General features: G+C 36.0%; 2 protein-coding genes across 2 annotated transcripts in view; one reads left to right on the forward strand and one right to left on the reverse strand.

The window, feature by feature from the left end:
- The window catches only part of LOC125240670 (laminin subunit gamma-1), a 69,770-nt gene extending 67,452 nt beyond the window's left edge, over nucleotides 1–2,318 (forward strand). Inside the window, 1 exon segment of the mRNA XM_048148677.1 lies at nucleotides 1,793–2,318. Coding sequence (XP_048004634.1) covers nucleotides 1,793–1,940 — 148 coding nt within the window. The 3' untranslated portion in view covers nucleotides 1,941–2,318.
- A 5,276-nt stretch (nucleotides 2,319–7,594) lies between these two features.
- Nucleotides 7,595–15,725, reverse strand: part of LOC125241875 — a 108,274-nt gene continuing 100,143 nt past the window's right edge. The window contains exons 11-13 of the mRNA XM_048150560.1: nucleotides 15,187–15,467; nucleotides 14,316–14,506; nucleotides 7,595–9,252 (exon numbers count right to left, since the gene is read on the reverse strand). Coding sequence (XP_048006517.1) covers nucleotides 8,922–9,252; nucleotides 14,316–14,506; nucleotides 15,187–15,467 — 803 coding nt within the window. The 3' untranslated portion in view covers nucleotides 7,595–8,921. The remainder of the gene's footprint in view (nucleotides 9,253–14,315; nucleotides 14,507–15,186; nucleotides 15,468–15,725) is intronic.

Here is a 15,725-nt window from a genome sequence, read left to right on the forward strand (position 1 = left end):
AATGTTCATTTTTTAATCTGATGATTATTATTTTTTTAAATTGAATTTTTAATTTTCGGTGCAGCTCTACTCGGCTTTTAACTCTACACTCAATAAAATAATTGCTTGCAACGACATAAGGTTTACCAATAGACAGCTATGTCACTGTAAAGCACTTTAACCTGTGTCACAGTAAACTTCAAATTGGACAGGTGACGCAGTAAGCAAATTTAAACCTAACATTCAAAATGACAAGGTTGTAATTAGGTACGATTTCAATTAGTTATGACTTATGATAAACTTTAAAATTAAACTGACGCACAACGTCTATCTCGTAGCGGAAAAAATAATCGTCCAAGTAACCAGCCAGTATTAATACCCTTAAATACTGAAAAAGGTATACAACCTCTAACAATATGATATGCACAATGTTGTATTACGAATTTGTAGAATGGGCACGTAAACAATAACTAATAATACAAATTAAAACAAAAAATATTACCCCCATCAAGATATAGCTCAATCGATTCTACTCTCGATTCTGAACAAACAGTTTCAGGTTTTTAGTGTTAAGTGAAACACGGTGTATATAAATAACTCGCTCGCACTATCATCGCGTCTCCCAGTCGTCCCCAAAAAGACGGCGTCAGACCGCCCCACGAGGATGGGGCGCGCCCCGACACAGCCCCCACAGCGCCCAGCGCGGAAGGGGCCACTCACATCCCAGCAGGGGTGTCGAACGAAAACACCACCACCTCATCGCGTCTCTTTTTACAAGCTTTTATTTCAACTTGCCTTGTTAGTATGTGCGTCAAAACGTAGAAGCTAAATTTGACCCACTTCCCGGTTTCCGATTAAGCTGAAATTTTGCACACATATGTAAATCACGTGACAATACAATATTATGGTATCATGGAGCTGATCTGATGTTGAAGCAGAAAGGTGGCCATAGGAACTCTGTCATGAAACGTCGTATCCCCATCGAGTAAGGGGTTTTTAGAAACGTCTCGGAAAGTTTAGATGACTGTTGAAAGAAAGGTACAGTCAGCGATAAAAGCTTCTGCCAAAAATGACATTTTTGCAAAAAAACTTATTATATTTACTCGGGAGCGACTAACTTTTGTTCGTTTCTATGGCACGGGTCCCACCGCGCGCCAGTAAGCTATGAGCTATCGGCTATAAAAACGAACAAAAGATAATCACTCCCGTGTAAATAAATAAAAGAGACACGGCGATGTTTATAGTTACTCGCCCAGCGATGAGCTATCAATATCGCCGTGTCTCTTTTACTTGCACGGGAGTGCTTATCTTTTGTTCGTTTTTATAGCCGATAGCTCATAGCTCACTGGCTCGCGGTGGGACCAGTGCCTAAGGCCGATAGCTCATCGCTTACTCGTTTTTGATGGGACCAGTGCATTATAAAATAGACTTCTAATTTTATTTATGGGATAGGAGGCAAACGAACATACAAGTCGCCTGATGGTAAGCGAATACACCGCCAATTTCACACTTTCCCCCTCTTCTCTCTTTCACCCTTTACTTTCTTTTTTTTTCTTTAGTCAGTAGTGACCCTGCCTGCTACATCGCGGTCGCGGGTTCGAATCCCGGTAAGGGCATTTATTTGTGTGATGAGTACAGATATTTGTTCCCGAGTCATGGATGTTTTCTGTGTATATAAGTATTTGTATATTATATATATCGTTGTCTGAGTACCCACTACACAAGCCTTCTTGAGCTTACCGTGAGCCTCAGTCAATCTGTGTAAGAATGTCCTATATAATATTTTATTTATATTTATTTACTTTATTTTTAGATGGATGGAACAATACAAGAACGAGCATGACTCCCTTCGTCTGGAAGTGGAAAACGTGAAGGACATACTCGACCAGCTGCCAGAAGGCTGCTTCAAGAGGATCGTGCTGGAGCCCACCGAGGGGCCGAAGAGGGCCTCCTACAGTTAGACGTTTCGAACGCGATTATTGTTTAGAAGTAAATGAATTTAGCGTGCAAAGAAGGTCATATCACGATGACGATTTGATTCGTATTGTCATCAAAAGTTGGTTTTAAATGACAGATTGGCATAAAAGGTAGCTCTTGACAGTTTAGATTATATTAGATTTTCTTTATTTCTTATTGAAAATTACATGATATTTTAACTTAAAAATAACACAAATTCACAAAAAGGTCGTCGTATGTATTAATCATGAAACAACAAATAATAATTAAAAAATCGACAAGAATGTCAAAAAAAAGCGATACAATTAATAAAAAATAAAAAACAGTTACGACTGTATATCGATACAGAATAGATGTAGTGCGAAAAGGGTTTCCTTCGTATTTCTCCGGGAACCTTTCGTATTTGTCATGCTAGTTCAGTCAATGTCAGTACATCTTGTACTGAGACTGAATGAAATAGCATGACACGTTCGTATGTTTCAGTAACAATACGAAGGTAAATCTTTTCGCATTACGAGTACCTACATCTGACCCTTTAGTACAACTTGCCTTGTCGCGCGCGAGTCCATGCTTGAAGTCGTGCTTGATGTATGGACCTATGGACTCGCGCGCGACAAGGCAAATTGTGCTAAAGGGGTTGTAGTCACTTACACAATCAAAGTTTTGTTCATTCTATGCCTTCTCATAATCGGCCTGTATGAAATGTTATATGCATTTTCTCACTATCCGACCCAATGTCAGATGTAGGACCGATATCCTATATGTATAGTAAAGGCGCCATTTTTTATTTTTGCCGTTTATATCGATCCTATATCGGATCGGATAACGTGAAAACGCTCTAACGCTCGAAACTTATTGATCAATTTGGGCGTCAAGTTATTTCTAGTATGTGAATATTAAGTCATTTTCAAATTACATTCATGATTTTCAGATTAATTTTGAAATGAAAATATATTTTTTTTCTATTGCAATATTTTTTATAATATCTTAGAAAATTGTCATGGAAGTTCCCACACAATAAACATTCTAACGCTAAATTCGGTGACAGACTGTTTGGTGCAACCACCTTGAATCGTATTTGGAAATGACTTATAATTTATGAATGTGTGTTTTAAAGATCTTAATATGTAATGTGCTATGGGTGTTCTGTTAAAAGATTTTGTGTTTACAATTTGTATGAGCAAAGAATGATGTTCATTTACTTCACCGGAGGCTAATTTTTTTGTTAATCCTTTGACTGCCAAGGACGTCTTATCACGTCGATGAAAATCGTGCCACGAACGCCACGACGACGAGGAGACGTCGAGAATGTAAAACGTTTAGTTAACGTTGTGTTTTTCTATGAAATTATAGGTACTTGAACTATATTATGAATTTGATAAATTATCATTCAATGAAATACGATTTTTTATGGTTACTTATTCTTGGCGTTATGGCAAGTTTTTTTACGACTTTAGGCGTTTAAAATGTCGAAAAGAGAAAGGTGCTAGAATAAATTATCTCTTGTTATACTTAAATAATATTGTGCCTTACTAATTTAAGAATTAATTTTGATAATACTTTGACGTGTGTAATACACTAGGTATATGTCATAATAAAGGTAGGTAGCAATAAAGTGTTAACTTTTAAATAATAACATATAAAGTACAATTTTGAATATTTTTTATGAACTAAAGTCAACTATGGGTGCGTTTTTTATATGAAATCAGAAAAAATACAATATTAACGATAAATAAATTTATTACTCTGTTCTATAAGTATTTTTATCATTCGAAAAGAAACCGAAGCCTATAGTCAAATAAGTTTGTAACTTGTGTATCAATCTTTCTATGAAATGATAAATATACATTTGTTAAATTTGACGCTCTTTTGAATCGGCTTGATGATTTTTTGTAATCATAAATTAGCAAAACGAACATTTATTACTATTATTATTATTTTATCAAATCAAACAAAACTGCCATAATTATATAAGTATTTTTTTGTACTTACCTACTTGATGCATTTAAAACTTGCATTTAATATAAACTGCCAACTTCAGGCTTCCTAAGTAGTTCCATATTGTTAATGGCAATGTAAATATATTGTTTTAACGTTAGATAGTAATCATTAACATATATCAGTGGAAATATATATGTATATGTGGTGTGGTGTTACATAAAGTTCATATTCGTCAGTTGCATGACCGATTAGATTTTTTTCGGCTCCATAACGTGGCATATAAAGCCAGTGTGCGTAGCTGAATGATTTCTGCGACGCGAAACTAAAACGAAACGTCGCGAAAGGTAGTCTGGCTCTGTCACGCCAATACGCAAGAGCGATAGAGATAGATAGCTACGAAAGAGATATTATCGTGAGCGTTTCGTGAACGTTTGTGCATTCGGCTACGCAGACTGAGCAGAAATTTATGACTACGCGCCATGTTGTGGAATTTCATTACAACTATTTCCATCATACTATATTGAACTGTCATCCCATACATGTGGATAACAGCGCCCTCCTGACATTCTGGTGAGGCTTTACTATCTGAACCCTTTAATCCGTAGCGGAAAAATATTTGCTATCATGCTAATTAAATAAAACTACTGTTTGATCGAATGTCTAGAAACAAACGGTTAAGTCTTAATTAGGTATATGAGCTATTTAGTAATGTAGGAATAACAGATATGTTTTTTTTTGTCATATTATCAAAAATATTGACATAAAAATAACCTCCAAATCAATACACAATTTGGTGACCAGTGACGTGTTTTGACGTCAATCGCATATTTCTTTTTTTTTCATTCTTTCCTTTTAAGTACGTAAACTTAGTTCCTGGCTATATTATTTACTTTATGTAACACTACGCTTTTTATACTATAAAAATAAGTTTTTTTTATATATATTTAAGATCGCCAAAGACAAGAGAAGATTAGAATAAAAAAATAAGCAATTATTGATGATTTTGTTACAACATTATGTATTGTGGCTTATTTATTATATTATACTATTAGAATAATTAAAAGTTGGTATTATTAATTGTTTAGAAACCTGGATGAATATTTAAGTTATATACTGTCAAGCAAATTGTATTATTTAAAAAGGCGCAAATTTCTTATTTTCTATAAAGTATAGGCTAGTTTCCTACTAGTCAAATAGGCTTCTTTTTAAGAACTGTCAAAACAATTTGCTAATATGAAATTAGGTACTATGAAACATAGATAGAGTATATTGAAAGATGGTGAACCCCAAATTTTTAAATTTTCTTGACTGTCTATAATATATATGTTTAAGTACTTTTTGGTGATGAAAGGTAAATAATTCGTACTTCCAAATACGTAATTTAAGTAAACAAGCATTTAAGGAAAAATAAAAACAAATATTTGTTTATCACAAATATTTAATTCTAAAATACTCTGATATAAGTCGGACGTCTATACAACCATAAACATTTAAGTAAGTATAACACAGACTGGTACAGTCAGCCAAAAATATATTTTGCTTACAACTCTAGTACATCTTTGCCACAACTTAAAAAAAAACTGGGCCGAAGTGTCAAAACTTGACATTCATAAATGACATCATTGCCTAACATTGTCATTTAAATTTTTTCATAAGATTATTTTATTCTGAGCTTAAAACATATGTTTAGCCTACTGCAACCAGTGAAAATATTTACAAATAAATCTAACCGTACACAGTAATAAATTATTACACACCCTCAGATTTCTTACGTCATGTCTGCCCGTTCATGGCACATTTTCATACAAATTGTTTTTCATACAAACTCAAAGAACGCGGCTTGTACTACTCACGAGTCGATATACTTTAATATTACTTTGTACCACACGTGGAAGTGTCAATAGAAAAAAAGAAATAAAATAAATAAGTAGCACAATTTTACAAACGGTAAATGTTGCAACTTTGCCCATATTTATCTTGTTCATTTATATTTACGTTGTTTATAAACTAATTATTTGACAACATGTACTTTTGTATTAATTTATGAAGTTTAAGTACGCGGAATTTGAGAAATATAAAGTGGTCCCAACATTACCCAGATTTTAATAAAAGAAAAGGTGAGTCTGTCACTGCCATACTACCTATCTCGGACCGAATCTAACACAGAAAAAGTAGGTATATAATATATCTACCGAATCTAATACCTACTATGATAAAACAACAAAAAGTGTGACAATTTGTAAGTTAAGAAAGTGGGCAAAGTTACAAAAGACAAAAATTACAATTACAAATAGAGTAAAGAGCGAAACACGATGATTAACTTCAATCTTATCTTACAAAACTTAACCTATAATATGTACACAGAATAACTGCTTACTAAACTAGTGTAAATACGAAATATATAAACTAATATACAATAAGAACAGATCAAGGTAATCATAGTCGTAGCATAAATATATAATTTTACTAAAGAGAGGAATACTAAAGCTACAGTCAAATTAGTCCGTAAAATGTGCCAACTTTGCGCCAAAATTGGAATGTCACTTCAAAATTATCATCTTGTGGTGTTGCGAAATAGTAGGTTATTTGCCAATGCTATGTTGAAAGTTTTTTTTTTCAGTACAGGTGGTGCTTTTTAAACGCACTAGTGCGAAAAGTGGTTCATTATATGCCAGGTCCAAACTTCGGCGGGCCATCTGTACTGAAAAACGTCCTACGATACACGTGCAAAAAGGAAATTCGTAATTCATTTCGATTTAAAACACTCCCTTTGGTCGTGTTTTAATTTATCGCCACTCGTTTCGAACTTACTTTTTTACGCACTTGTATCGTAATGTACTATTTTAATCTTTATTTAATAAAAAGGGCTTTATAAAGTGAAAGTTTAAGACCTATACATTATATGGTTTTTGTATATTAAAACATTTGGATCACAATTACCAGGTGGAGGCAAAGTTGGCAACATTTTACAGTAATGTAATGTACTTATTTCGTTTATTTAATTATATTTTGCAACCTGCCTGCCGTATAGCAACTTTTATTTGAGCTTTTGAAAATATAGCAAAACTTATTATTTAGAGTATTAGAAAAAAAATCTTGTATAAAGACAGAAAGGGAAATCGTAATAATATGCCTTAGCTCAAATAACTTTTGCAATGTCTATAAGAAACACGAACAAGCTAAGCATAAAATAAAACAACATACACGCATACATAATTATACTCTACATATAAGTACAATTCAATCAGTAATTATTATTTTTTTCTACTCCCGAACTGTTATACGTCATTTACACGGTCGTGCATAGATCTTTAAAACCCTACATAAAGGTCTATTCCCCAAAGCCAGTGTCCACCGGCTTTCCGCGCATGCGCGCAGTATCGAAAAAACTGAAAACGCATTGTTTGGCTCTGTAACCATGGCAACGCCTTATAACGACACTGCGCGAGTGCGCGGAAAGGCTTTGGGCAGCGGAGCTGACAGTGCAAACCTTTGCGTCAAAATACAGGAAACAGTGTGAATTTCACGAAAGTTATTCAAGAAAACTATTAAAAACTAAGTGCATGGTCGTAGAAAAAGTATTGTATGCAACGGTGTTTAACTGGGTCAAAAAATACTCGTGTCGTCTCAATAACAATTTTCGGCTTCGCCTCAAATTGTTACCCACGCCACTCGTCTTTTTTGACCTCCTTTAAACGCCTGTTGCATAAAATACTATAAATAGTCGACTATTATAGTAATAGGTGTCAATCATATCATTAGGAATGTATGAAACAGTCTCATTTTACGAACTTCGTTGTATGCGTCATGAAAACATTTATGAATAGTTATAATATAGATAGTAATTTTTATTAAATCCCTTATATTAAGGTCTAAACATAATTAACAAATAACAATTGTTTAAATAGCTATTTGGTTCCGTACTAGACTTTGAACAAAGCATCGTCAGCCAAATAAATATATTTATATCATATAAGTATAATAATATACCTAGAATAATTAGAATTGAGATTATAATATCTTATAATCTCAATTCCTGGATGCTATGCCACTGACGGACATACAAAAATAACCTTTTAAGTACTCAAGACAGAATATGAAAATAACCATAATATTATATTGTTATTAATATCAGCCTAATAGGAATAATAAATAGCCAATTATTGAATTCTATTAAATATATAGACTCATAATTGTAGATTCGTTACAAATGAGAGGACAGTCAAGAGAGACATGCTTGCATGTCGCAGTGTGTCTAAGAAAAAAAGTCAGTTACTTAACTGTTATACTTGAGCTTAAATTAAGAAAAAAAAAATACTGATTCATATTTTTGTCAACTGGGCAAAATTGTCAGTATTCACAGCACTTTATAATATGTTAATTACTTACCTACGTTCTTTGCGATTTTCTCATGTTATTTAGTGATCCAAATTAGAATGAATAGAAGTACTATATATACATATATACTTTATGTAGTTCTATTTTACTTGATGTCTCAATGTAAATTATGATGGTTATGAAAATAATAAATTATGGTTCAATATTAAGTTATGTAGGTACATTTTGACAGATACATAAATATAATAATACTACTTTCCTACATTAACTCATAAGTATATACTTATTATTTAATTTTGAACGGACGAGCTTTGTACAAAGTCATGTCATCTTACTTTTCTTCACAGTGATATATAATACCTACTCATCATATACTCTAACGCCTTTTCGAGCCGAAAAGAAGCCATATTTAAATAATGTCTAAAAACCGTTTCAGCCTTGGTTTCATATAACCATTTCAACCTTAAAGTTTCGTAAAAGAAGTGTAACTTTACACCGGGCAAAGTTACACTATTACAAAACCAATTACAAATTATAAAGTCAATCCACAAGAGCCGCGAATGGAACGAATGAGTGAATGAAAATGGCCCTGACCTTTGACAGTTACGACAGGTGTCACTCAAACAATCAAATTTTTGTTCATCCATGCCAGTTTAGGTGAAACGACCCGCACCTATCTTCACCACAGGCTGAAACGATTTCCAAAATCAATACCTTGGCTTATGGTTATGCTGCGGACGATGCGGCGAATGCCAGTCAGGATGCCTCGGCTGGCGATGGTGGTGGTGATGGTGATGTCTCCTCTTGTCCCGCGGCGCGGGATACACGTCCGACACGACGAGTTCCGACCCGTCCTTCGGGGCCTCCCGGTCGTGCCGCCTGCCCTTAGCGCCTGTGGCCTCGTGGAGTTCCTCCCAGGCCTGTCTGTAGTACCTGTTGAGACCGGAGCGGGATTCTGAGGAGGAGGAGTCCAGGGACGCGACGGTGTTGCAGTCGGGGGATACGTGATGGCGGTAGCGCTTGCCGTCGTGGTGCTTTCTGCAAGAGGAGGGGGGGTTAGAAGGAGGAGGCAAAGTTTTATAACATGACTACGGATGCTCTGCTGTCGCCGCGTTGATTAAAGACGATAATTTTGTTGTGTCATAATTGTAGTTTATAATCAGTTATTCTACAGCAAAATGACCACCGAACATTTATTTTATGGTTTCTATTTTATGGACAATGATTGTGATTTAATGAGGTGCTTGAATTCTAGATTTTGAAAACTCAATTACTTAGTCCATTAAAAAGTTAATGATTTTAATGAATCTATCTTTTACAAAAAATAAAATAGGCTATTGTATTTTACATTTTATTTTTATAATGTAGTTTTTAATTTAATATTATTCGCTGCATCCAAAGTCATGTAATAAAACCTTATAAATAATTTTGAGAGTAGAAAGATGTGCATATACTCATCGGTGCCTATCAAAGATATCATTTCAAATAATAAAAGAACGAAACGATGCGTAGCTTGGTGTGATTCATTTAAACGTTTGTGCGATACATGGTGTTCCTAGAGAAACGGACAAGTGTCAAAAATGTGCGTAAATATTGTATGTATGTACAAATGCAATATGTGTTATACTGTAGCTTTAAAAATGTGCTGTTTGTAAATATTTTTTGCGTGTTTTGCGGTGGGCTGTCAACGTGTTTTTTTTTTCAAGATGGCGTGTGCGGTGCTTGTCTGTATCTGTGCGTGTGCGCAGGGCTTGCACATGATTGGCGAAAGAGTAGCTGAGACATAGACGACCCGTTCTTATGGCACAAGCGAGTAAACGCTGAGCTATCAGCGATAGAAACAAAAGATAGTCGCTCCCATGTAAACAAAATACACAAAGAAAAAAACAACTAGATTTCATGTTCGTTCAGCAATTTTTTTGGTTAAAATAGCGCCGACGTGCTCTTTGGTTCAAACTACAAGCTTGATTTTGTTAAGTGGAACTAGTACATTCTACAAGTTTTATTTTATTTGAATCAAAGTTTTATTTGAATCAACAAGTCGATTTTAAAAAAGAACATGTCACATATTGTTTTAAAAATATGTTTGGCTGATTCAATCAAATATCTTTTAACAAGTTTGACCTTGTTGTTCGTACAAATTCGACTTGTATCATCAATATTGTTATTTATTCCGCTTACTAAAATACTTTTGTTTCAAACGGATAAACCCGCAACAAGTAGAACTTGTTAAATTCACAAGTCTCAGTGTAGAGAACGAGCGATTATAGTTTATCGCTCATCATCGATTCTCTTTATTTACTTGGGAGCGAGTATCATTTGTTCGTTTCTGTCCCCTATAGCTCATCGCGTACTTGCTTCTGGTAGGACCACTGCCTATGTCATTGAGGTACAAATAAAAAAAACGTGTGATCTATATCGCTGCGATATACTGTCGCCACAATCATGTGCTAACCCTGCTGTGGATGACATGATGGCTTTTTATTTCTAAAAGCACTTTAGTTTTAAGCAACCATGAATCATTTCAGGCATTTCATAGTTCGTCGTCCGACGCTTCTATTTTTATCATAACGGCTACGATATAATTACATTATACAAATATACACTAAACTCGATTACCCTGCATTTTAATTATCTTAATTGCGGTTTTTCACTAAAGATAAACTAAGTTTAGATTGCAAGCAAAAAAGACCACTTTATCTGAAATCTTAACAGAAATTCTGATACGATGGCCTTTTCTTCACTTGTCATATAAGAAACCCTGACATAAAGTCGTAAATAATATTGATGTTTGCTAAGTCACATTTTAAAACTATTTCTTTACCTTTTTCTTTACATTTCTGTGCTTCTGTCTGTCAAAATCAGCCACCATGTCAACCTTACACACTGTCAACCTACGAGAGACGTTGAAGCGACGCAGTGGCGACATAGAAACTACTCAGGGCACCCGATATCCCACCAGAGGGTTTCAGAAGAAAGTGTCCTATTTTATTTTTTCGAAAAACAAGCAACTTTTAGGCTTTTTTGCACATGTGACACCCCTTCAGTTGCAGGCGTCCATAGGTTACGGTGGCCGTTTTCCATCAGGCGGACCGTATACCTGTTTGCCACCGACGTAGTATAAAAAAAATTACACACATTTTAGAGCTCTCAGAAATTGGCCACAGTTATCTAACGCTCCGCATGAAATAATGTGATTGTGAAAATACGTCATTATCATATATAATATACTTAAAATTAACGTAAAAACAATGTACCTATTAGTAACTTTTTTTTTAGAAAAAATAACACATAAATACATTATTTGTTAAATTCAAATTTTATTTTATATCTTACTACTGGCAAAGTTGAACGTTTACAAAATATATTGATGGCAAAGTTGGACAGTTTTATATTTATTATCTATAATCCTCATCATCCAAAGCAATTTTTTGTTCTATTCAATAGGACCTCACATAGACCTACAACACCAGAGGCATTGTCTAAAAGTTGCACATTCTTCGAAAGAATAAGACACTCAACTTGCCCCCTTGTGTACCTCTACAACGGGTTGCTGAACCGTCCAGCGCGCACGTGTCGGTGCGCACGCGCGAACTCCCGCCGGCCAACTTGCTGGTCAGGGAACGGGAGCGCCAGGAGCGAGCACCAACGCGGCGCCGGCGCGGCCGTGTGCCGAGCGCCGCCGCTAACCAAGCAGTTCATGTTTGTGACGATAGATGGCGCTGTATTACTATATTGACTATGGCACCGCTAGCCGGTTTGTAACTTTATAATGATAGATGGCGCTGTGTTACTATTGGCTACGTCACCGCTAACCAGTGAACGCGCGAAAGGCTTCGTGAACTAAATAGTTAACGTACATAACGCTGTATTACATCTTTCTAATTATTAGTATGTATATACTAATACGTCCTATACAAGTCGCCAATATATGTAACGATAGATAGAACTATGGTTTTATTAACCAAATCATCGCTAACGGGTAAAGAAATTGCATTATATGAACTATAAAAGTACTGGCGCAATTATAAAGCCTGACGTCCACTAGGCGCACCAAGTCGTTAATTCGCTTTCTGCATTTCTTATGAGTTTGCGTTCATTAGCGACGTGTCGAATCGCATTGAAATGTATGAGAACTCGATTCGACGAGGCTAGATTCCGCCTTAGTGGGCGCCACGCTTCATACCCCTTTTCTTCGGCAACGTATCCAACGCATACCTACTAATTTAATATGCTATTAGAATAAAATATGTTTGAGAAATATTATGTGCAATATAATGAGCAATTCCCGAAAAGTTTGTACATTTGAATCACTTCTCCGATTTGACAAAAATTAGTAGGCTGATGGAGTCCATGATGCTGACCAAGATCCACTAGGTTTCTCAAAATGTCCTTGATGTTGTTTGTTACCGAAAATGTATAGAAATCTGGCAACAAAAAAGGAAGGTTTCATACAAACTACCTAAGACATTTTGGGAAACCTAATGGATCTTGCTCAGCATTATGGACTCTTATCAGCCTACCATTTTTATCAAAATCGGAGACGTGATCCAAATGTACAAACTTTTCGGGAATTGCTGTAATCATAATCATGTTAATTTTGAAAGTAAAAGTTATAGAATAACTTATATCAGCTACTGTTAAGGTCTGTAAACGTCTAGCGAAAAATAGATAACTACTTAAATTTTATCTTTCAGTTTAAATAGTAATGAAAAGAAATACCCAAGTTTTATCGAACTGATAGTAACGAACAGAAGCATTAAGAAATAAAAAGATAAAGATATCCGTAGAATAAATCTTAGTACATTTTAAGAGGTAGAGTTCTTTGTTTTGCAAGTCTGAGACAGTAAGTAAATAGCGTAGATGAATAAGTAAGGGAAGTTATTTGTATAGGCATAGTTAAACGACATCTAGCGACAATCACGCGTCAACTAGTGTAAATTATCAGTACTGCTACTTGTCAATAGATGTCGCGCCGAACGAAAAGTCTAATGCTCATCAATTTTTAGCTAATAATACAATAGTATTAATCAGTATTCTGTTTTCAATTCCTTCTGCTTGTAATATAAGTTGTAAACTGTTCTAATATTAATTTTTGGCAGACGAGACACAGTTGCCACCTAGTATCGAGTAGTGGTACTGATAATTCACGATATTTGGCGCGTGATTGACGCGTGATTGTCGCTAGATGTCGCTTAACTATGCCTATATAAATAACCCGCATTTACTGATGTATGCAGTTACAATTCTTCCCTTTACTTATTCTTCTATAGTAAATAGTTAAATATCATTGAGGAATTAGTCTTGTTTAGTTTACGACTACTACTATGATCATAAAAGAGTGTTCCGATATTTTTGATCGTGTAGCTTTTTGGATGTAACTGAACGCGACCATTACGCTGTTATTATAATACAAACACCTTTACACATTTTGCTCACCACGCCGTAGTCGGTAAAATAACTAAACGCAGAAACATATTCGATGCCACCGCTTTGACGCAATAGGCGAGACGACTAAAAAAACTAATTAGTCAGTCAGTTAGATTATCAAAGAATTTTAGACACGTATTTTTTATTTTTTCTTTCGTGCGTTGAGGTTTCGCATGACGTCACGCCTAGGTACAATTTTTACTTAGAAATGACGTCACAATTGTCAGCCTTCAAACAACACTATTACATCAAACAGTAATCTTAGACTGGTTGACTTCTCCACCTCTGTACTTATCCTTATCGACTAAGGGTCAGTTGCATCAACCACAGTTAACAGACACATCAACGTCACGCAACATAAGTCTATGGAAATTTCGATACAAAAAGATTTTCGAACGCTACTCCGCAACGGACGGTTTGGTGCAACCGTCCCCAAGTCGTGTGACTCAACCTCCACACACCGCCTCCGTTCAACCACACCCTCGGACACTGGCGATCAAATATATGAAAGAGGCGCGTTCCTAGCACACAGTCTAAGCTCGTGTAGGTCGACTGTTCGCGTTTTTGACAGGCGATAACTGTCAGGTAACCGAGAGGTGGCACTTTCAGCGGGTAGCGGGAGTGTCCATACTGTACGATAGTACTCTTTGTTATACTGCGGCTCAACTCACCTCCGCACCAAAATGACGATGGTAGTGATGATCGCTACGAGGAACACGATCGCGCCGAACGCGCCCAGAGCGACGACGGCGCCGAGGTTGAGGCGCGCGCCGACTGGCTCCCGCCGCTCGCCGTCGACTGACTGTGGCACGTTCACTCGAGGAGTTTGTTCGGCGCGGATGTTGTTACCGCTGCCTAGGATCTGTGGTTAAAAAAAATATATTGTAAAATTGATTGTTGGGTATAAGGTTCGTCTTGTGGGATATATGTATTTCGTCACTACTTTGAAAAAATCTCGTATCACGCTGCTCCTCAAAGTTAAAACGCAGTGTCTATATGCATTCCATACATACTTACTACAATTTTCTTTTCAGTGACAGACGAAGATACAAGTTTTTTTTTAAAGTAGTGACGATTTGTGTAGCTACTCATAATCGTAAAATTGATCTTACAATCTTTACAAAGATGTTTTTAATGTTCAAAAAGTATTCATGAAACCAATCAGTGTTTGTTTACGTTCACTTTGTTTACTTGCTAGCAAATACTTAATGGTAATTTTCTGCGTGTGGTTAAATCGGCAGTTGCTTTTGGTCGCTAGTCGATGTACTTTCTGGTACAATGATCAGTTTATGTAGGCAATGAATATTTATATCTGACATGAAACGTTACTATTAGTTTTGATAACAAAATAAAAACATAGCTACAGTAAAGTTCTTTTATGAAATATGAATAAATCGACTGATTTATCTAATTTCCACTGGTTTTCTATAAAACTACCGCGTTTGAAATGCGTTCTGGGCTTATGGCATATGTTCTTTTATATGTTTTTCTTGAAGGAGTTCAATTTTTTTTTCTTTAAAAACGCATTATATGTATACTTACTTGATTCTCCCTAGGATGACTAGCCACAATAATATGCGGCACATGGCTAGTGGGCGATTCCTGGGCATCCGTGACCTTCGTCTCGTATCTCGTTGTCGGCCGCTCCGTCGTCTTAGGACGGGGTCGGCGTGTCTCCGGCGTTACGAACGGCGTCGGCGCCGGCCGGGGGGTTGAGCGGGGGCGCGTGGGCGGCGGACGGGTTACACGGGTGGTAGGGGAGGGCGTGGTGGGGGGAGGGAGGGTTGTCGTTGTTGTTGTTGTTGTTGTTGAGCGCTCTTCGGCTGCGGGAAGAAATAATACTAATTAGTTATCTGTAGGTTTATAGCAACACAAATGTTGGTTTTGTTTTAGGGTGCAAGATTTCAAAAGATCATGTCATGTAAAGTCAGTATTTAGTTATATTGACAATATTTTTTTTTTATACTTATACGTCATTTGCCGCGATTGCAAAGTACCTATGCTGGCTATTTGTTACACATTCCATAAGATACAGTATAGAACATAATTAAGAACCAGCGCCATCTCTCGCCCGCGGCAGT

Source organism: Leguminivora glycinivorella, chromosome Z (assembly GCF_023078275.1).
Source record: "Leguminivora glycinivorella isolate SPB_JAAS2020 chromosome Z, LegGlyc_1.1, whole genome shotgun sequence".
Lineage (NCBI taxonomy): Eukaryota > Metazoa > Arthropoda > Insecta > Lepidoptera > Tortricidae > Leguminivora > Leguminivora glycinivorella.